Here is a 24686-nt window from a genome sequence, read left to right as displayed (position 1 = left end):
ACCACCACCGACCATCCCGCGGTGTCAGAGCTCTATGCCTGAAGTATAGTTCAGTCAGAAAACTGCTCGGCAAGCTCTGGTTTGGTTGGATGTCAGGAAGTCGAGTGGGCCGTATAGTATTTCTCCAATCATGCTAAGAACGTGTGACCCTGAGTTGACGCCGGTAACGTGTTTATTCCAGCACTCATATTCTAGAGGTCCAAAGTCCCTGAATCATGGAAGTCAGCCCTTGTCCATCCGATCCAAAAAAAGGAGATAGTTCGGTTCGGGCAAACTGCAGGTCTATTTCTATTACCTCCCTGCTATCTAAAATTGTGGAGAGCATAATTAACCGCCAGCTCTTGTTATACCTAGAGGGTCACCAGATGATCAACCACCGACAGTACGGCTGTCGCCATGGTCGATCGGCAGGTGATCTTCTGGTACCCGTAACACATAGATGGGAGGTGGCTATGGAAAGCAAGGGGGAAGGCCTGGCAGTTAGCCTGGAAATAGCGAAGCCTTTGATCGTGTATGGCACAAGGCGCTCCTCCCAAACCTTCCATCATTTGGGCTTCCCGAGAGCTTATGCAAGTGGCCCTCCAGCTTCCTCACTGCGCACAGCATACAAGTCGTTGTCGATGGTTATTGCTCGAACCCGAAGCTTATGAACGCTGGACTGCCCCAAGGCTGTGTGCTTTCTCCCACACTTTTTCTTCTGCATCTCAATGATATGTTGGACTCCTCCAACATATGTATGCAGGTCTCTCCCAGGGAATCGTCGACCAGTGCCGTGAGAAACTTGTGTCTTCTGTCGACTAGAGAAGGTCGCCGAATAGGGTAAATTGAACCTTGTCCAATTTAAGTCCCATAAGACTCAAGTTTGCGCATTTACCACAAGCCTCGCCTAGTTTCGGAATACTGAGTCTCCAATTCTCGAGCGATTGTCAATTCCGTGGGCATCTGGAGGCTAAAGTCAAATTAGCTTCGAAGAAGCTGGGCGTCATAAATAGGGCACGGCAATACTTCAAGCCGCGGCATTATAGCGCGATACAAAGCGCACATTATAGCGCTATACAAAGCGTAGGTCCGGCCACATATGGATTATTGCTGGCATCTGTGTTCTGGCGCACCCAGTATCAGTTCGATACGTTTGCATGTCACAGTTTGCATTCCGCGTGCAACGCAGAGCAGCTCGATTGTCGGGGACCCAGTGCTCTGTGAACGGCTGGATCACTTGGCGTTGCGTAGAGACATCGCTTCATTGTGTGTTTTCTACCGCATTTATCACGGGGAGTGTTCCGAAGAGCTGTTTCATCTGAATTCCTGCCGCCGAATTCCACCTTCGCACGAAACGCCACAAATTAGGATATCATCTCCACCATCTGGATGTGTGGCGGTCCTCCACAGTGCGGTTTCAAGGAACTTTCCTCCACCTACTACAAAGCTGTGGAATGAGCTTCTTTGTGCGCTGTTTCCGGGACGATACGACATGGCTATCTTCAAAAAGCGTGTACACCTTCCTTAAAGGCCGGCAACGCTCCTATGATTCCTGTGGTGTTGCAAGAAAATGTGGGCGGCGGTGATCACTTAAGACCAGGTGACACGGGCGCTCGTGTGTCCTTTTCCATAAAAAAAACATGCCATGCCCACGATAGTCACATGCTATCTGTATTGGGACCGATATTGACGAACCAAATTGTATACATGGCACTCTTTATTACATCTATTGACAATGGAAAAGCACCAACTATCTCCTGGTATCAGAGGCTAAGTTCAAACAGAAAACCGTTCGGGGAGCTGTGGTTTCCTTGGACCGCTAATAGTCGAGTGGCTGGTCATTATCATGGCTTTAAATCACATATCATAATATGGCGAGTAGTCATTTTAATTTGAAACGGGTTTTCTCTTCATAATATCATTGAATCACGCCTTTGTTGTATTACAGTAATGAGACGCAAGTAAACCCTTTAAACAGACTAAAATTTATATTAGGTAATAACTTAATATAAAAACGTTTTAACAATAACAAAAACAATAGTAAAAATAAATAAAAAGCAAAAACATATAAAATACCCTGTTTATTTTGTTTATAATTATTATACCTAACTCAGATTAAAACCTGAATTAAAAAAAAATGAAACTAGTTTTACAATTTGCCATAGTCTGACTAGCCAACATATTACTATCACGCTCTAGAGGCAGAATTACTTCCTTTTATAGGAGGAATAATTTTTTTTCTAAATTACCTCGCGTTTTAATATACTCTTGTTTAAAGACCCTATTGTTATTTAAATAACACGTATCTACGCCACACAATAGTTAATTGCTATGGTACTTGATACTTGATTATTGTTCTGTGAGCTAATCAATTCTAACTTAAGATTATTTATAATTATGAGTAATCATCCGTCTATCGGTACTCAATATGCATTTCAATATGTCTATCAGAATTTCCAAATTCATATAACCAGTATAACATAACGGTTTCTTCTCCTTCTTTCATATTCACACAAACATCAAGTTACCAATACGATAAAAAACGGTTTGAAAAAAACATCACCATAAAGTTACATAGACGGTTATTGAAATGCAAAAAATGGGTTGAAAATAATAATCTCCGGTCGCCATTTTAGGTTTGAGACGTTTGTATAGTAATTAGCCGTAACATTGTTAAAGTATAATATTATAGATACACATCCAATTAATAAAATAAGTGAACTGTTCCACACACTGACACAGTGAAATGAAGTTATAATGACGGCGGTGTCGTAAAACAATAAGAAAAAAAATACAGCTAGCTTTTATCATATTATGAGTGCAAGTAAAAAACACTTACTGTCAAAATGCGTCCCAATCGGGTCGCACATAAGTCACGATGTGCATGCATTAACTTAATATCTGCTCATTCTTACTATATTATAATATCATTGCACATAATTCAGTTGATGTCATAAAATATAACTAAAACAATATATTAATTATATATAAACATTTTTAACTATATCTGTTTAACCATTAATCGTATTTAAGCCAAAAATTATTTATCTACTACATAACAAAAACACAATTTAGGTCGACTAAATAAAAATAAGTTAACTTAAATAACTAAAATTACGTTGGTGTTAGAACTGTATTTGAATAAGTATATTTTTTCTATACAGATATTTTGTTGATTAGTAAGCTAGGTAAACTAAATAAATAAATATTTTTTATTTAAAACTTATAAAAAGTTTAACAAGAAATTAATATTATCGAGATCTAACTCACAGCACGCTTTAAATTTCACAACAGCTAATAACAATATTTATATCAATTTGAAACCATTGTAAACATATCACCACATTTCATAAACGAGTAAGAATTTTTTAACTTAAAATGGCACAGATTACAAAAAACACGTCATAATACCGTATAGTCTATCTTAGAATTAGAGACATCGCGACGTAAAGACACTGGAAGCTCCGGCACACTATAGATAGGATTTGTAAAAGGAGGCAATTCTAGAGCATTCGCTGATTTCTCATAGCTACTATAGGATAAGTATAAGTGTGATACACGGTCTATTTCATCTTCAGTCATCTTGACTGTGCGTAACTGTTTCCTCAAATCGGCGTCAATTGTTTCTCCACACTTCTGACATACTATCTCGTCGACAATAAACGCCCTCGTCTGTTTAGCGGTGTGCTTACAATGAATAGGTGCGATAAACTTATACCTTTTCGATTTTGACATTTTTAAGTACTTCCTCTCCTCGGCCGAGGGCAGCACTACGAGCTTATTGCCAACGCTGTCAGATCCGCTAGCGCGCGCAATTATCTCTCCTCCGCCCTTCATTAATGCACTGAACAGCTGATCCTCGGGACTGTCGAAGTCGTAGTAAACACACTTAGACTCAGAGTTAGCCTTGTTGTTGCTGTCAATATGTAGACTATAACGGAGACGTATTTTCTTTGGCTTGTTGCTGTACTTCAGGTACACATGGATCGGAATATTAATCGACGCACAGCCAGATTCTTGGATTTCATAAGGCGGCTCGTGAAGCACTGGAAAGTATTAATTTCTTTAATAAATTTTCATACAGTAACGAACTTTTCAACTCCGCAATAAGTTATCAACGCGTGTTTCAGATAACGATAAATGTAATAATGTGTGCGTCGAGTATGGGACTGTTTTAAATACTGTAAACATGATACGCTACAATATTAGTTTCTCATCTTATAATTAAATAAAACCTGTTTCGCTTGATTATGCGCGTTCGTGATTTGGTTTAGCGAAGTTGTTCGGCTCTAAGACCAAATTATGAGCAAAGCGTGGAGATATTTATTATTTTATCGTTTCTAATTAATATCAATCCGTCTGCGACATTTTTTTCTGAAATTTTTTGACGTTTTTGTCTGTTGTATTTTCTTTTTATAACTCAACAATGGCTTGAACGTTTTAATGAAAATTTATATGCAGTAAGATCATTGATTGCCTATAGTCGAAGATCACGAATAATTGCATTAAAATCGTGATATTCGGAAAATATGAAAAACTTCGTAATAAATATATTCTATTTCCCTTCCTACCCAAGGTTTAAATAAAATTTTATGATTTTCTGTGTAGTTAGAAAGCAAAACAAACATATTCATGTAATGTTTTTATACTCTCATTGTTTGTAGGTACGCTTTATTTTTGTAATATCGTTTGTACGATTATAACAACCAGGCTGGCTGAACAACAAAAAAATAGTCGTACTTGATAATAATAACTATTAGATAGATATGAAATTGGATTACGTTGGAAGCTATTATTAATTTGTTTTCATCATTCCATGTGTGTGTCAGTTTGTGTGTAGAATAGAATAGAGGCTGTAATAACACGACACCACAATTTAATCTTTCTTTTTGAATTGAATGAATTCAAATCTTTTTTTTCTTACATACATTATATTTATATATATGTTGCCGTGGTTTTTGCCCGATGCAGATAATGAAAGTAATGTCATTGCATTATATCTCTTTTCACTTACCTATAAATATATATTATAATATATGGAAAATAGCAAGAAACACGTTTTACTACCAAGTAAAGTGGTCGTGAAAATTTGATGTAATAAGTATAATTTTTAATTATTGATTATTTTCCATTTAATTTTAAAAGTGGATACTAAGGTTTTGTTAGCTCATGGGTACGCAGTTATCATGAACAGCACACAAAGAAATTCTTTCCATTGCAGGCGTAGATTTCCGCGTCATGTATGTGACTGCTATTATACATTCTTATACACACATTGCTTGAAATACAATTCAGATATATATTGATATACAGAGAAGTATTATTGGAGATAAAAGAGGTACATTAGTGTTCGTTGCGGCTTCACGTAGGTTCGCAAGTCATTATCGAAACCAGTCTTCAACGTGCCCAATTAACAAAACATGGTGTAAGTTGTCATACTTACGCACAAACAAAGCCATAATTTATCTTGTATTATCATGCCGAAATAATATTTAGTTCACCCTAACGTAGCTGGGGGCTCAGCTAATATAATATAACCAGCTGATCAACTACCTATGATTATAAGGTACAGTGCTATAGATATATTTAATTAGTTAATAAGTACCTATAGGCACTCAATGTTCTAATAAAACCTCCGGCATAAACTAAATTCTGATGAAATAATAGAATATAGATACTTTGATTCGTGTTTCATTATTGTTTTGGTGGCCAATGCCCCCCCATTCGCATGTTTCTAATGAACCATAACAGGCTAACAACCACACATTGTATGACTCGACTCATCGACTCATAAGAAAAAAAAATATCAATATTGTTTGCACACAGATTTAAAACTATTACCTACTTCATTTAAAAAAAACTAATAAAATGACAGAAAATTTATGTCATGTTTTATCATGTAAGTATTAGGTTATGATATTATCAGAACGGTACGCAATTCTTCTATGTTCCACGATACTAAACTTATGTTTATCAATTCTGTTAAGATCTGAATGATAACATTGAATCGAGTATGGATTGACCCTTGATTATATACATGTACCTATATAATCAAAAGAATTGATATAGATATTATTATATATATAGATATTAACCTATGAGAAAAAGACATTGCTCAGCTGGATATTAGGCAGCTGTTATAAAATGTAAGTAAACCAATGATATTATAAAAATATTTTATAACATAGGAGTAAACAGTAAACACTATCTGCTATTATTGTAGATTCCAAAAGTATCCACCAACTAAGTAGGCAATTGACATTCAGTGCCACCTTATACTTCCACAGCTGGAAGTATAAGGTGATACTGACAATATGAAATACGTTATTTTCATCCCATGTTATATTTTTCTTAATTATGGCAATCGTGAGTTGGCGTCCTGTTTATGTGTCATTTTCAAGTCTGACTTGAAAGCATATTAATTTAGGTAATAAAAATGATTTGTGCTATAACTAGTTGCCGCGAAATGTACGAAACTAATATTATATTTTATGAAAATTTTATACTGTCGATGTGGTTACCTCTTTTTGGATAGAAGAACGCGCTCGGCGGGTGCAGATTGAAGACGACCTTCTGCACGAAGGCGCTAATATCTCCCCCGCGCGCGCCCCGTACCCACACTCGCCAGTCGAGCGCCAGCGATCGGCCAAGAGCCGAGCGACGCGGTTCACACGCATGCCCAACCTCAAGCCACACGCGCACACACATCTGCAATTTTTGCCAAAATGGCACATTATAGGTCGGGGAAAAAGTCTTTTTGCACATATAGGTTAAACAAACTTGTAATTAAATCTCTTTGACTGTATTATTTATATCTGTCTGGTTTAGATGATTACCATTTAAAAGATTACATTTCAAAAAGAGACAATTTGGTAAAATGTTATTTCCAGCTATTTTTCATTTATTTCTTCTTTCTGTGAAAATGAGTGAATCTAATGGAGAAACTCGTTACATATTAAAATTTAATTACAGTAAAGGAAATAGTGCAACCCAATCCCCGAAAATAATTGAAACGCTTAAGCCCATAAGTCCATAAGGACTAAGTCTCAATTTTTTTCACACAATGCGGTGTCAGAAAGAATAAAAGAAATTTGATGACAAAACTGCACCTCGCTGTGTTACGGATTAAATGAACGCCTTTTTTAACTGCAGCAAGATAGGCATATAAGTATGTAAGTAGTTAGTACATACTGGTAATTGATCACAAAACAGTTTTCACCTATTTGAGAAAAGCTGGCAAAAAACAAAAAAACGCTCGAAATCTGGGTGCCATACGAGCTCACTGAAAGAAATGTAATGAATCATCTTTAATGAACTTTGAGATTCTTTATTTAGATATAATGAAACCGGGCCGATTTTGACGAGATTAATAACTGGTGATGTAAAATGGATCAAGTACCACAAGAGCGTCTGAAAAAGATTGCTGTAAAAGTTCGGTTAAGCTTTACAGACTGTGGCAAAAACTAGGTTAGCATAACGTGATGCTGTGTGTATGGTGGAATTGGAAGGGCATTGTTCAGCTTTTAACGCCAGGCAGATCCATCGATTTTTTTTTTTTTTTTTTTTTTTTTTTTTTTTTATGGAATAGGAGGACAAACGAGCGTACGGGTCACCTGGTGTTAAGTGATCACCGCCGCCCACATTCTCTTGCAACAGCAGAGGAATCACAAGAGCGTTGCCGGCCTTTAAGGAAGGTGTACGCGCTTTTTTTGAAGGTACCCATGTCGTATCGTCCCCGAAACACCGCACAAGGAAGCTCATTCCACAGCTTTGTAGTACGAGGGAGAAAGCTTCTTGAAAACCGCACTGTGGAGGACCGCCACAAATCCAGATGGTGGGGATGATATCCTAACTTGTGGCGTGTCGTGCGATGGTGAAATTCGGCGGCAGGAATCAGGTTAAACAGCTCTTCGGAACACTCCCCGTGATAAATGCGGTAGAAGACACACAATGAAGCGACGTCTCTACGCAACGCCAAGTGATCCAGCCGTTCACAGAGCACTGAGTCCCCGACAATTCGAGCTGCTCTACGTTGCACGCGGTCAAATGGATCGAGCAGATACTGGGGTGCACCAGACCAGAGATGACAGCAATACTCCATGTGTGGCCGGACCTGCGCTTTGTAGAGCGCTAGAATGTGGGCCGGCTTGAAGTATTGCCGTGCTCTATTGATGACGCCCAGCTTCTTCGAAGCCAATTTGGCTTTGCCCTCCAGATGGCCACGGAATTGGCAATCGCTCGAGATTTCGAGACCCAGTATTCCGATACTAGGCGCGGCTTTAAGAGAAGTGTTCTCGAAGAGCGGTGATACGACAAATGGGGTTTTTTTAGTGGTAAACGCGCAAACTTGAGTCTTCTGGGGGTTAAATTGATTTGGATCTGAACTGCCAAGATTTGATGAGGTTAAAGCTAGAAGTTGAAAGCAGCCGGTATTGATCAATTGAAAGGGTGTGGTCGTTTATCACGATCATGCTAGAACATTTACATCTTTAGCCACTCAACTAAAATTAAGAGATTTCGGCCGGGAGGTGTTAATGATATATATGGTCATAGCCATTAAACTACAGATTTCTACCTGTTTCGGTCTCTTTAGAAATTTTTAGGCAGTTCTGCTGGTGCGTTTTTTTATCAGGAGGTCCAAAACTCCTACCACAGTGGGATCATGTCACTACCTACAGTATCAAAGATGACAAAAAGATATCCATCAATATGTCACACATAATATAATTAAATGTAAGTAAACTTTGAAAAAATGTCTTGAGTTTTCACATAATTGCGAAAAAACTTTCCCCAACCTAATGTATCTAATATAGGAAAACACGTGCAAGAAACATTAGCACAATTATTGACTATTTTTAACACCAATCAACGAAAGGCCGAACAATCACGACGACAAGCTAACAAACGAATTATTTTAATGAGTGTTGGAATTATTTAAAATTGAAGCGGACATGTGGAATCTTTTAACATCTCTACGGCCAGACTACCTACTCAAGCGTTGGATGTTCGCTATGCTTGAAAGCATTATGATGAGTTGCTTTATCCTACCATACATTAGGAATAGGAATAATCCTACCATCGAAAAAGACATCACTTACTATAAAACTTTCTCTTTGTCCACTAAGATGGATCTTTTTCCAAGTTTATGTCCATTTTGATCCATTATTCAAGACTGTTGTACATAGTGGATTTTTAAGCACAAATGAGTGTCAAAAAATCCATTGCACATATAAGGGTAAAAATTTATGCCTTTATTCATCACTATTAAACCGAAATTATAAACATGCACACATGTATTGGGCACTTGTTAGAAAATTGACGAAATACACTGGCGGAGACATTAAAGTATAATATATGCAAATATGTAAACACAAAAAAATATGTTACGGACACAAAACAAAATCAAATATTCTTAAAAAACGACCCGTGTTACATTATTTTTGTAATTTAATGTAATTTTTTATGTTTCCATTGTACATTGTACGTCTTCTTCTCGAGTTTTAAACTCTATAAAACTGCATGGTATTTGCAGGCCGTATTCTTGTTATATGTGAAACCACCGCTTAAAACCGTTTATTAAAATTTGTATTTCCGTTGCTATTATCAGCAATAAGAACGCTAGAATCGGAAAAATGCAATTTGCTAGATTTTCAAAGAAAGAACTGATATTTTTTAAGATACTAGACTCTGAACTTCTAATCGAGCAAGGTTCTGATAGATTGTAGTAATATAATTTATTTGAGTTTTGAATATCACCACCCTTACATGTGCAATGGATTTTTTGACACTCATTTGTGCTTAAAAATCCATTATGTACAACAATCTTGATTAATGGATCAAATTGGACATAAAAGTGGAAAAAGATCCATCAATGGATCTTTTCAATGGATCTTAGTGGACAAAGGGAAAACTTTCCGGTGGGACGCTCAACTTATTTTCTCAATTTACGTAAATGAATTTGTTATTTAAACAACTATGTAGTAAGTAAGCCAAATGCTTGCTATTTAGATATATTATTGTGAGGTTTCTGAAATAACAAAAACTGGTTGTCTATTTAATATTCCACTGAAAATTCCTTTTATTGTATATAATTTAAAATAAAGTTAGATATCTACATATCTACTTTAGAGCTTGACCGCTAAGTTTAAACTGTTTTTGACATAATATAATTTCGATGCACCCCTAAACCCCTGAGCGAAATTATGAAATTTAGTACATTCAAGGAATTACTGTTTTTATTCACGGAGGTTTTAATAAATACTTTTGAAATGTCAATAATGTTTAAGAACACTACCACCAATTTGTATATATTTAGGTATTACATATTATTGGTTCCGTGAGCATGGCTACGACTCGAGAGTCTGCCAAAGTGCCAAACCAAACCGGTATCAGTCAGCCACACGTTACATTTTGTACAGCCTTTGGTCATTGAATAAATTTAAGTTACAATTATTATGTTCATTTACTATAGGAATCGCTATAAATTTATCTTTAACCACTTAAAATGTGATTAAACAATTGGTATCGTATAGGTACTAAGCTATGGTAATTTGTTATCAACAACCATGCCACATGCAATATTTCATAGTATACTGCCTATTAATTATCTTGATTTGACTTGTATATTATTAACTGCAACTATATTATGTATTAGTTAAGTTAGTTAACCATCTGAATAAAAAATTAAATTGTTGAATGTTTGTGATCATTACGTGCTTGTTATATTAACGATATCGACACACGAACCTGTCAGATTTATTAATAAACTAGCTGACCCGACAGACGTTGTTCTGTATATACTAAATAAAATAATGTTTTTATATGAATTTGTCAATAATCTATCATAACATCAAAAATTACTTCGTAAAATATGCACCCTGCTGTCGTAATGAAATTGTTTCACAGCAGAACTGTCAAACCGTGCGTCAATAAATTCTCTCATAGAAATTATGTATGGACACATCAAAGGAAAAACAAATTTGTTGTTTTTATTTAATTTATCAGCATTTTCCTATTTATTCACCTTTTAAACCTTCTCTGGACTTCCACAAATAATTTAAGACCAAAATTAGCCAAATCGGTCGAGTTTAAGCGAGACTAACGAACAGCAATTCATTTTTATATACATAGATAGATTTACTTGCTTACTCTTTATGTGCCTGAGTGTGTTAATTTTATAATACTAAATTCACTTATAACAAATAATTGCTAAAATAAACTTAAAACAAACTATAATCGATCGGTCATCGATCGTTCATAAGTGTGCAAAGTTTCTAATTATTTCAACGTTTTGAAGGGGTTAAAATATGAAAATGACTTTAAAAGATTATTTCCACACAAACAAATATTAAATTCTAAGTATTCAATGATACAAAAAAAAGCGTAAAGGTTTTGGTTTTATTGAAATAAGGTCGAAGTTCGAATTAATTGAAACAGAACGATCGAGAAGTAATATTGATAGGTTTTTTTATGACAGTAAGGGACAAGACGAGCAGGACGTTCCGCTGATGGATGCAAAACTCAAAAACTGTTTGTGGCACTACAATTGCGCTCGTCACCTTGAGACATAAGATGTTAAGTCTCATTTGCACACTAATTTCACTAGCTACGGCGCCCTTCAGACCGAAACACAATTGCTTGCACATGACTACTTCACGGCAGAAATAGGCGCCGTTGTGGTACCAATTTCTAGCCGGCATCCTGTGCAAAGGAATCTCCCACTGGTAAAAATGCTAGGTTAGAAACCGTTTGGAAGTCTTCGTCAGTTTAACATGCATGCTGCTTAAAATGTAACTAAATTTTGAGATAGCAAAATATATTTTTATGTAGCAAATAAAGAATTTTGAGTTGATAGTAACCCTTGCCGGGGGTTGCAGACACGAAAACATTTAAACATTGTTTATGTAAGATTAAAACTACATTATAACATTGATTTCAGATAGACTAAAGATGAAAAAAAATTAAGTTTTAAATTGGACGCCAAGCTGTATCTAATTATATTTTAAAAAATATTAATAATATGGCCGTGGGAAGGAAGATAAAATATTATTAGTCAAGAACTTTTCTAATATTTAACAGCTTTATCGTAAAAGGTTGTTTCTACACAAAGGTAAACGTCATTTTTTACCAGGCTGCTTTGCACAGGATGCCGGCTAGATATTGGGGCTTTTCAAGAATCCTGATATCTAATGGGCAGGGCGTATAAATCAGCTGAACGTTCTGTTCTTCTCGTCGTTTATTATCATAAAAAAAAACTTTCAGCACACAGGCACAGTCTATAGATAAAGGGATGGCAAAAAAGGAGACTCGCGTTTGGGTTACCTAACGTAATCCGCAGTATAATACGTATACATCTTAATATATATAAATCCCGTGTCACAATGTTTGTCCTCAATGGACTCCCTAAACTAATGAACGGATTTCAATGGGGATTACTTCATGGAGTGCAGTTTAGTCCAACTTAAGAGATAGGATAGTTTTTATTTCGATTTGGGACCCATAATTATTTTTATTTCCAATATTTGTTTTGTTTGGACATATTTTCTGTGAGAGTATTTTTGACGCGCGGTTTGACAGTTCTGCTGTGAAACAATTTCATTATAACAACAAGGAGCATATTATTATGTTACAATGAAAAATTATTGACAAATTCATCAAAACCGGTATTTTATTTATTATGTACAGAACAACGTCTGTCTGGTCAGCTAGTATTATAAATTGAATTTTAAGGTTATGTAATAAACAAAATGATAATAAAAAATTCTTAAAGCAGAACATACTTTTGGCCATAAATATGATTATACTTTAATATATTATAATATAATATACAGTATAATTGTTACTACCTACTTAATAAGAACGCGTTTGCAAGGTTAAACACGTGCCAACATCCATCAAGCATCAACTAATCAGCGCGGCGGCGTGTCGTCGCTACTCGCTATCTCAATGTACACGTGGCCATTGTAATAATGAACGCGTTGTGACACGTCGTATAGAAATGTATGGTATCAGAAAAAACAGCGTGGATAGATCCAACTTCCGCCAGATTTTCAATTTAACGAAGTAGGTAGGTCTGACTCAGCGCTCAGACTAATACCTAATATTATTTAAGTCTAAAGCGGCTGTATGTTCCTATATTCCTCTATTTTTAAACAAAGTAACTAAGGTCTGTACAGAAGGCGTTACCGTAACACCACAACGTCAACGGGCGGATGCGGTTCCACCACATCGTACGCATGCTATGCCGTGACATTGAGCTGGCCCTTTCTTGGAGAGCCACAGTTCAAATTTGACTCGCGCCATATTGAGAAATTCTAAAACACATGGGGAGGGGGCTTGATTCTGGAAGATGAACAATCACGCAGGATCCACAAATAATGGGTCCAGTTGGGCATCTCTTACTAGCAGCGGTGGGTGGCTGGTCGCGGCGGTAGAAGCTGTTTCCTTCTACGTTGCGGTGACCGAGGCCAAATAAACTGTCTGACGGTAGGAGGTTGTTGTTGCGGCGGCAACTGAGGTGGACATTAAACAAAATGAATCATTTAAAGTGAAAAACAGTTACCTAATACTAGATTAAGGTAGCACAACGGCGCCGATTTCTGCCGTGAAGCAGTAATGTGTAAGCATTACTGTGTTTCGGCCTGAAGGGCGCCGTAGCTAGTGAAATACTGGGCAAATGAGACTTAACATATTATGTCTCAAGGATTATACATTATTATAGAATTAAAGATTAAAGATTATATAGGAGTTTTGACGAGTTGTAGTGCCGCGCAGAATTTTTGGGTTTTTCAAGAATCCTGGAGGCACAGCATTGTAATGGGCAGGGCGTATCAATTACCATCAGCTGAACGTCCAACCCGTCGCGTCCCTTATTTTCATAAAAAATACTTCAAAGTTCGTAATTGTCCTTTACCATCCATTTGAAACCTACTTACCTTGCTATGTGTTAAATCTCACTCACCAAATAGCAGAAATCTCGCACAATCTATATCCCTAAAATATTTCCAAAAGCGGAAATATTGCAACTTTTACAATAAATTAGGACCCGACACGCATCTAGAAGTCAATTGTTATTTTTGACAGACTTTGTTTATTAATCAGCGATCTATGGTTTCAAGAAGAATTCAGATTGTCAAGAACGTTGTTTAATTTTATTATTGATGCAAGTAAAACTTGTAAAAAAATAACATATTTTTCTACTCCTCTACTTTTATCTGTCATTTATATACAGCCACAATCACTTTAATATATGTATATGTTTTACTGAGTCTTTACCGTACTATAAAGTCGCCAAAAACAATTGTTTTGGTGCCACAGCCAACTAAATCCAGGTTTGCTATGGCAGTTTCATAGAAATACATAAAATATTACATAATTAATATTTTCATGTTTAAATAATTAGACTAGACATTTTTATGTCAACTTAAGAATAAAACTTATATTTTGTAATTTTCAATTTTCCCGCGCTGGCTGTATGGGTGTACCTTTGCCATTTCTTGAAAGAGAAATGAAACCACGCACCAGAGATATGTATGTATACGATACATTTCCCGCCCGGAACTGTTTGTTTATTTTTTTGTTTTATTTAAAATTACCCAGTCGTAAAAAAAATTTGTATGCGGCACGTTGTATAACTAGGTTAAAACTCGTGTTTTTATATCCTCATAATACAACTGTTGCATAAAATACTATAATAATGTCAGCATAATAATCGAATTTTTTTTTATTACCTTAAATTTAAAAACCACACGGCCAACTTGACTTGCAAGCATTGGTTGAAATAAATAATTCAACTTCACCCCTACTCAGCGGCTGGCTGTAGTACGTGCGATAGAAGGACTAAAAAAATTTGAGACGATGTAATAAAACCATATTATAACATTGTTATTGTATAATTCACACATCTGGTACACAATTATTCTGACCAATCTTTGCTTCTACTACCACTGTTTCCCATCAAAATCAAAATCATTGAGTTTTTGGGATTTGAATATTCATAATATATACCTAGATACTGCGATATGTTAACGTTAAGTTATATTTTCAACTGCAAAGGAATAACTACGTATAATGTCACCACCAAAAATGTTTTATGTAAGATAACCACAGACAAGTAAAAAAAGAAGGACTCCGCGTACATACTAGTAACAATCTATTTTTTTCTCCCTTAATAATCATATATGGCTACAAAAACTTATATAGTATCGTTTTTACACTTTTTCACAACCCACGACGGCATTTTTAAAATATTTTATTGAGACGCAAACTGATCTGTCACAGACGATGAAAATTCTCATAATGGCCGCCTATCGGCCTGTAGTAGTGTAAATGTGTGCGTGGGGCTATGTATTTACACGTTAATCGGCTTGTTTTGGTGCTACACTGTTATTTAAGGTGACACGGAGTCCTTATTTTTTTACTAGTCCGTGAAGATAACTAAATACGTTGTTGAATTGTTATAGAGCTTGCAAGATTTCACCAGTCTGAAGTGTCTTAATGTTTTAATTTGCTTGCTACTGTGAAATATGAGGGGGAGAGCTGCACTTTTTATTACTTATTAATGTTTACAATTCTTAGGCTGAGATCTATGGTTTTACGTAAGTAAAGTCTAAGCCTTTGCTTAGACTTTTCTAAGAAGGCTTTATAGATCTCAGCCCTAGAATTGTTTATAGTTGCGTTTAAGACTTGCGTGAGAGACTTTAGTTTTTGATATTGATTTCAGCTCAATAGCTACTCAATGCGTTTCTCAACAAAAATTTTCTCAACTCGAATACACTACCTCTCGGGTTCGAAGTAATTTGCTCTAAAAACTCAGATAATTGCATAATAATTAAATTAAATACATACATATTTTGGAGATCGATTGTCACATCTTCGCTACTACGGAAAACTCGGTTAGTTAAAAAAGTTCGACTTACTGGATCAATGTTTCAATTTATGACAGCGTAATATTACTTTGATGATAGCTGTGATATGAATCGTCTAGATTTGCGTTGGGTAGAAACAACTTTTGCTGGTGCCTAAGGTTTTAGAGATTGTCAGTGGTTTTCTCAAGGATACAGTGTAAAGTGCGTGACGTAACAAGTTCATTGCGACGCGACGAGTAAAAGGACCATAAATAAAAATCAGTCTTGAATATAAAAGGCATCAAGTGAGGATTGTACTATTCAGATTTAGTTGGTAAATTATTCTTGAATTATTTTCAAATTGGTAAACAGGCTCTGGCAACCGTACCTTGTATAGTGTCATAGTAACAAGTTATCATAAATAAGTATAAATTTTACTACCGCGGCGAGCGTGCTGGCACCGTATGTCGTCCTTATCTCTACTACAAACAAGGTTTCAATGCGGCAACTGTCATTAAAGTAATGTATTGACCTGTATTAGTGATAGTAGTTATTATTATAGATCGGTTATAGAAAGGGCCGTTAGACGTATTCCCATAAACGCGGGTGCAATACGGCATGTTGAGCTCTGAAATCGACGATTGAAGAAATAGAAATATATTTGTTTATCATAGGGAGTCACAATCAGTACCAGTTGGAGGCTCCTTTGCACAGATGCCGATAGACTATGGGTACCACAATGGCGCCTATTTCTGCTATGATGCAGTAATGTGTAAACATTATAGTAATTCGGTCTGAAGGGCGCCGTAGCTCTTGAAATTACTGGGTAAATGAGACTTAACATCTTATGTCTCAATCTGACGAATCCAATTGTAGTGCCGCTCAGAATGTATGGGTTTTTCAAGAATCCTGACCGCAGTGCATTGTAATGGGCATGCCGTATCAATTACCCATGAGCTGAACGGCCTGCTCGTCTCGTCCTTTATTTTCATAAAGAAAAAACACATGACACATCAGTTCTCAAAAGGGCTATGACAAGGGTAGAAGACTGATAAGAAATTGACAGCCCATGTAATAAAACCATATTCTAACATTGTTATTGTATAATTCACACATCTGGTACACAATTATTCTGACCAATCTTTGCTTCTACTACCACTGTTTCCCATCAAAATCAAAATGATTGAGTTTTTGGGATTTGAATATTCATAATATATACCTAGATACTGCGATATGTTAACGTTAAGTTATATTTTCAACTGCAAAGGAATAACTACGTATAATGTCACCACCAAAAATGTTTTATGTAAGATAACCACAGACAAGTAAAAAAAGAAGGACTCCGCGTACATACTAGTAACAATCTATTTTTTTCTCCCTTAATAATCATATATGGCTACAAAAACTTATATAGTATCGTTTTTACACTTTTTCACAACCCACGACGGCATTTTTAAAATATTTTATTGAGACGCAAACTGATCTGTCACAGACGATGAAAATTCTCATAATGGCCGCCTATCGGCCTGTAGTAGTGTAAATGTGTGCGTGGGGCAATGTATTTACACGTTAATCGGCTTGTTTTGGTGCTACACTGTTATTTAAGGTGACACGGAGTCCTTATTTTTTTACTAGTCCGTGAAGATAACTAAATACGTTGTTGAATTGTTATAGAGCTTGCAAGATTTCACCATTCTGAAGTGTCTTAATGTTTTAATTTGCTTGCTACTGTGAAATATGAGGGGGAGAGTTGCACTTTTTATTACTTATTAATGTTTACAATTCTGAAAAAACACATGACACATCAGTTCTCAAAAGGGCTATGACAAGGGTAGAAGACTGATAAGAAATTGACAGCCCATATTTCAAATCATATAACATCTTAGCCTATTTAATATATAATTATACAATTTTGGGTGGCCTGCGCAGAACCAGACAAGAACCATTCATTATTATATTCTACAATATAATCTCCTATACTATAGTAAGCTTTCTTTGTCAAAGAAGCTTTAATATACTTCTTGAATTTGTAGACTGAGTTAATTGTAAAATTTAATAAAAGACCCAAGCTAACTTATAGAACACCTGCAGTTTATTTTTTCTTCTTGAATAGAATGAATTCAATTTACATTTTTTTTATATTCGGTAATTTTATTTTTCTAACACACATTATACTCATTGTGAGGGAAGCGGGTCTTTTGGTCGTATATTATTAATTGCTCTAATAGCCCTCTTTTGGAGCGCAAAAATACTATGAAAATCCGCAGCATTTCCCCACAAAACCAAACCGTATGACATAATGCTATTGAAGTACGCAAAATACACCAAACCAGCTGTATTCACATCAGTGAACTATCTGTATTCAAATAAGTAAATGGCAAAAGCTCCAGAACTCAGTCTATTTGCTAAGTTACTGATATGTGGGCCCCACTGTAATCTATACTAATATATAAAGCTGCAGTGTTTGTTTGTTTGTTTGTTTGTTTGTTTGTTTGTTTGAACGCGCTAATCTCTGGTACTACTGGTCCGATTTGAATGATTCTTTCAGTGTTGGGTAGTCCATTTATCGAGGAATGCAATAGGCTATATGTTTTTTTTTTCAAAATTAGGGATCCGTAATAAAATTGCTATTTTGTAACACAAGGTGTAAAATCGAAAACCTATTTTTGCGTGCGCTGCAAAAACTATTGACAATAGAACAAAATGATGTACAGGCTATAATATAGGCAATATTTTATTACTTATAAAACTATCGCGTGAATTATACTTTATATGGCAAAACAACGTTTGCCGGGCCAGCTAGTCTACTATCTATGGCAATGCCAAGAAAAACAGTCGAATCTACAAATCCCGTTTTAACTTAATCAATTAATCTGAAACGTTCGTGTTCTGTCTGTCAAAACATATCAAGTTGAAATTGAAGCTTTAAAAATCAAACTTATACGTTAACGTAAAAAAGATAGCGCTAAAAAAAAATAAAAGTACGTTCAAATATACGAATGTCGCAGAAACGTATATTTCGAAATTTATAGGGTGTAGCATCTGTCCGCGATGTCGTCCGTGTACATACTATAAAGCAGTCCAGATTTCTTATTATTTATTCATGCAAAATAAGAAATCTATTTAGTAGTTTCTTTGTTTAGCCCAAACACACACACAGACATTCTTTAAAATAACTTTTTGGCTTCCGTGTTGTATGCGGAAGCGAGTGTTCTTTAAAATAAAAATGTACAGTTTTTCATTTTGACGATTTTATTATTTGTTTAGGATAATTTAGATAGTTGACTAAAATACATTAAACATTGTGTCTCAATAGTATTTTTTTGATGGAAAGCCAAAACTTCCAAAACTTTATATCAAACTAGATGACCCGACAGACGTTGTTCTGTCAATAAACGGTTCGAGAGATATGGTAAATGCGTGGGTGAGTGCGTGGATGGGATCATGACACGACAAACTATATATGTAAACCTTTCTTGAGCTTCAACGAATCTATTACAATAGATTTCATTGAGATCGGTCGAATAGTTTAGGAGTTATTAGGGAACATACAAACATACATTCTCTTTTCTATATATAGATTAGATGATTCAAACAACAATATTAAGTTTGCCGCTATTGACGAAAAAGTGGGATATCTTTGTGTCTATTAAAAAAATGCGTTTTGTAAAAGTTCTAACGAATCATGTCCCGTTGGTTACGTTTTCTTCAAAAAAACATGTTCAAAAAACCGATTTCAAAAACTAAAAAGTAACTTAATTTAATAAACCGCTTCTGCAAACCTAATACCTTTTAATATTAATAACATACTATTATTTGTTTATAATATGAATACACTGACCTGTAATTGCCATAATAATTGTAATTTAATACAATTATAATGGCTATTTCAGGTCAATGCTTCTTTTATTATTTTATTTATTCTATAGTAATAATATATAATATATCTCCTAATCCTAATATACTACTACTACTTCTATATATATCTGTTTTCCTCATAAAATATCGTAAACGTATCGTTAAAAATAAAATAAAGTATCTAATATAAGGTATCAAATTGCCAAATTTTACTAAATTAGGTGCATAAGTTGTTGTGTATTACGCTATATAAGTAATTATAGGCTTCGAACTGTATCACGGGAACTCTTTAATTTCCCGGGATGAAATGTATCTAAGATGTTGACAGGCAACATAACGTACCAACATGCTAAAAATATTAAATTATGTGCATAAGTTATTGTATAATACGCTATAAAAGTAATTATAGGTTTTTTACTGTCACACGGAAACTCTTTAATTTTCCGGAATGAAATGTATCTAAGATGTTGGCAATAGAAGGTATACCATGCAAAATTTTATTAAATGATGTGCATAAGTTGTTGTGTATTACGCTATATAAGCAACTCTTGTAGGTTTTTTACTGTCACACGGGAACTCTTTAATTTTCCGGAATGGAATGTATCTAAGATGTTGGCAATAGAAGGTATAACATGCCAAATTTTATTAAATGATGTGCATAAGTTGTTGTGTACTACGCTATATAAGCAACTCTTATAGGTTTTTTACTGTCACACGGGAAATCTTTAATTTTCCGGGATGAAATGTATATAAGATGTTGGCAATATAAGGTATAACATGCCAAATTTGATTAAATTATGTGCATAAGTTGTTGTGGACTACGCTATATTAGCAACTCTTATAGGTTTTTAACTAGCCCACTGGAACTCATTAATTTTCCGGGATGAAAAGTATCTAAGATGTTGACCGGGGATGTAAGGTGGTATCATGATGCAAAATTTCAATTAAATCGGTCCAACAGTTTCAGAGATAAACCCGTACAAACAGACAAACAGACAGATAAACAAAAAATTCTAAAAAAATTGGGACTTGTTAACTGATCCATGAATACCTAATTCATGGATCCACTTTTCATTATTTTGCATTTGATGAACCAATTAAGATCCAATGGTAATAATATATACCAAAAGGTAGCAAGTCATAATCCCCCTCGACTCGCAAATTTGGACTATCGTGATTCAATTATATTCTTCTTGAGTTTCGCGTCCAGTGGCTAATTGGTGCAAGATAATGCAAGTAATACAAATTGATGTGATGTAGGTAATATATTACCTGCTACTAATCTACTAAAGTTGTATTTAGATTTGAGACTCTATTGAAAATAAGGGAGCAGACGAGCGGGAGATTCATCTGATGGTAATTGATACGCCCGGCCATGCAGTGCCACTCAAGATTACTGAAACACCGAAAAATTCTGAGCGGCACTACAACAGCATTCACCTTGGAAATAAGATGTCTAGTCTCATTTGCTCAGTCATTTCACTAGCTACGGCCCCTTCAGACCGAAACACAGTAATGCTTACACATAACTGCTTCACGGCAGAAATAGGAGTTGTTATGGTACCCATAATCTAGCCAGCATCCGGTGCAAAGGAGCCTCCTACTGGTGAATGGATCTATTTAACCCACTTCGCCATGGGCTCAATCTGACTTACTGGATAACCAAATAATAGCATTTATTCTCAAGAATTCTAAGAAATAAGCATCACGTCATTAATCAACTTTAGGTCTCCTCTAATTCAACGAGAAACGAAGTTTCGGTTGAAGTTTCGCGGGTTACCTACTATGGTTCTATTCGTTTCGAATTAACTATTACTTACCTAATTAACTATTACTTACCTAATTATAATCTCTAATTCATTTACGTTCCGAACGAAAATATAAAGATGACAGCTGTTTGTTCGGAATTTTAACGTCAGTTTGACGTAACCAAAGCCTTTACCTTGGTTTTACCTTTTGATTTTCGTTTGTGTGTATTTTGTTGCAAATTGGCTTGAAATCTATAAATCGAGGCTGCTCTACATGAAGAACATTTGGAACGTAGAAGAAACCGACGCCGCTTATGCAATCAATTTAATATTAGTGAAATTCCCGACTTAGAGTTTGTAGGAAATTACAGAATGAAATAAATGTTACATAAGTTATGTATCAGGGGTGGTATTAATATTCCCGAGTTCACAGAAGATGAACTCCAATGTGAAAGAAGCAGGCAGGTCAGCTTCATCTTCACGTCAAGCTTAACATAGGTCGAATTTCATGAATTGCATTATATTATTTTTATCAAGCATAACTAGGTAGGTAGAACTTTATCGTACTTATTCCTTTCTAACAGAGATTCCTATCTTTAGTGATATTTTAAAATAAGTTTCATTTTTGTTATTAATAAAAGCACAATTTTTTTTTCTATTTTATTATAAAGGAAAACTAACTTACAGCTAACTCATAGTAGGTACTCAGGCATATAAATTGAAGGGCATAGCGACATCATCGTATGTGCAGCTATTTGAAAAGTTGTATCTTTAAAAGGATGGCTACATGTAGAAGCAATATTTTTTGTGAAAAAAAAAAACAAGTATATAGCTGATATTTACTTGAAACTTTCTGATAGAATGAGTAGTTATCGCGATTGAGAGGTTTGTTAAAAAGCACTTTAAAAGATCATTTATTAGCACCATAATTGAAAACTCTTTTTAGAAACCTTTATATAGGAATTCAAACAAAAAATTCTGAAGTACTAAGTAGACATGTTTACATTGCGTCTGTAATACAGATTTTTTTGGTTGTCATTAGTTACTACCCAACGTTGGCATGAAATAGAACTATTCAAATTAGTTGGATTAAAATAATGTTCATTTCAATCTTTATTCACGAATATTGTCTATGGTTCCGAACTTCAACGATGTGTCCGAACACAAATTAGAGTAGGGTCACTATCGGAACTTCGTTTAAATTTCGTTCGTTTACGAAGTTTCGTTTCGGAGGACCCCCTGAATGCTAGGCCTGTGTTTCGGATACTATACATGTTATGTTATCACTCAGTACAAATTTTATCCCATCATGAATGTACATAAACAAGAAACAAGTCATAATAGTTTATTTATGGTCAGCTTTATTCATATTATAACGTAAATTAGATTAAAGATTTAAAATGTATCTACCACATTATACAATAATTTATCGCTAAAACGGAAAGAACCTTGACTGTCGGGAAATGTAAATAGAATATAGATATAATATGTATTTTTGGTTAAATATATTAGAGTTTTTCCTTGAAGGTTTGATGACATCATAATATTAAATGAAAATATTTAATTGTCTATTGTTACAATCATTTTAAACGTAAGTATACATCCCTACTCTGTGTTATCATGATTCATCTGAATATGAGTAACCTGCGGACTAAAATAATATGATATGTTTTTCTATAATAAAAATGTAGTTGTTACCTTTATCATACTAATATCTACACAAAAAATTAGTTTTTATAGTTGACAATTATTAACGATAATTTATTATTAAATTAAATATTATTTCCCTTATATTTTGTATGACATATAATCCAAGGTAACACACCTTGTATTAAATTAAGTACTAGTTTTACAGATATTTCGCTTAGACTTTAGATATCCTCTACCCCACTTGAGAAATACAATATTTTTTTGAAATGCCGACTAAATTTATGGTTATACATTATTTTAAACAATTAACAATATTATTCTAAAATTTAAATAAAACAACACACGTACAACAAAAGTTTAACTATATTGCTCATGAGCTGGTATTTCCCACTTTGTAAATGGTACCTTTAGCAAATACCGCGACTAACCTACGTAATGATATTTTATTACAAATGAAACTATATTATCATCAGAAATTATTTAATCCGTCGCATACCCTAATCATGTTAAATATAACATGAAAAATGAAGTTATCACCAGAAGGAATTTAGTTAAAATGCAACTACGTAAATGTTCGTGAAGAAAATGAACTGCTTTTGACATAATAACACTAATAGCTACAATATATTTAGAGATTGTGTTTTTCATGTGTGTACAGTGTATGAACAAGTGTGATATATCCATGGATACATCACTGGGTTTCCAAGCAACGGCATAATCATAATTTCATAATTCATAAATCAGTCACGCTTACTTCATTTATGGCACGCGAGAGCTCGCATATCATTTGAGGAAACTCACCGGCTTCTCATATTGCTTTCGGGAACCTTCAGTCATTTTCTAATATGTGATAAAACCGCCGCGCTTCGTGCGGCGACGGTTGACATCTGCAAGAGGTCATCGTTGAGTCATGACATAATTTCACAAACACTACAATAGCAATGCACTAGGGCTCACTTGTGCTGTGTTGGTAGCAAACAAAGATGCATGAGGCAGCTGTAGGATTTCGGCGGCAATTTAAGAGCGCAGCATTTCTGACAGGAACTCGTCGCCGATGTGCGTTTATCACTGGTTGAATGAGAGGCAATGGCCATGACGAGTTACGTATCAATGACGTCGATGCTCGTCGTAGCCGGCTGATTGCTCCCCGCGGCCGCCTACACGCCAAGACCTCCACAGGCCACAGCTGACGTTGGTTAGCACGTTTCGTTCCACGTAATTACTGTTCAATAGCTTACCTAAATTGTATGTTAATGAGATCCAAATACAATTTCTTTCTTCTATGCAAAAAACTTAAAACCTTTTATAAAACGTTCACATCGAAGCGTTATCAGAGACACAATTATAACTAACACTAATGCTTGAAATGTTTTAAATATAAAGTCGTGAATGGATAATTGGGTGAAGTTATTTGAAAAAACTAACCTTATTTAACAACTAGATTATGCAAAAAATCTAGAAGTACCTGCATTACTAAATTACTTTTGTTTAGGAGTATTTTTACAAATTTTGATAAATATTATTTTATAAGAATAATATATAGATATTCGAACACTAATGATTCTCAAACAAGTCATTATTATATCTTGTTATTTGAACTTTAAGA

The 24686-nt window shown here is 35.0% G+C and overlaps 1 protein-coding gene across 5 annotated transcripts; it reads right to left on the bottom strand.

Annotated features, from left to right (window-relative positions):
* Nucleotides 1-2043: 2043 nt before the first annotated feature.
* LOC126967806 (uncharacterized) lies at nt 2044-24239 on the bottom strand. Of its 5 annotated transcripts, XM_050812503.1 has the most exons (5): nt 24038-24239; nt 23882-23967; nt 14709-14817; nt 6501-6687; nt 2044-4025 (listed from the first exon to the last, which is right to left on the bottom strand). In XM_050812503.1, the coding sequence occupies exons 3-5, from the start codon at nt 14748-14750 to the stop codon at nt 3382-3384; spliced, it is 873 nt and encodes a 290-aa protein (XP_050668460.1). In that variant the 5' UTR covers nt 14751-14817; nt 23882-23967; nt 24038-24239; the 3' UTR covers nt 2044-3381. The 5 variants fall into 5 exon arrangements, with proteins under 5 accessions (XP_050668460.1, XP_050668461.1, XP_050668463.1 ...); XM_050812504.1 differs by lacking the exon at nt 14709-14817; XM_050812506.1 differs by lacking the exon at nt 14709-14817 and having other exon boundaries at nt 23882-24239.
* Nucleotides 24240-24686: the final 447 nt, after the last annotated feature.

The sequence above is a fragment of the Leptidea sinapis genome, chromosome 13 (genome assembly GCF_905404315.1).
Source record: "Leptidea sinapis chromosome 13, ilLepSina1.1, whole genome shotgun sequence".
Taxonomy (NCBI): domain Eukaryota; kingdom Metazoa; phylum Arthropoda; class Insecta; order Lepidoptera; family Pieridae; genus Leptidea; species Leptidea sinapis.
Note: the sequence above shows the minus strand (reverse complement) of the source record. Positions and strands in the feature narration are given on the sequence as shown.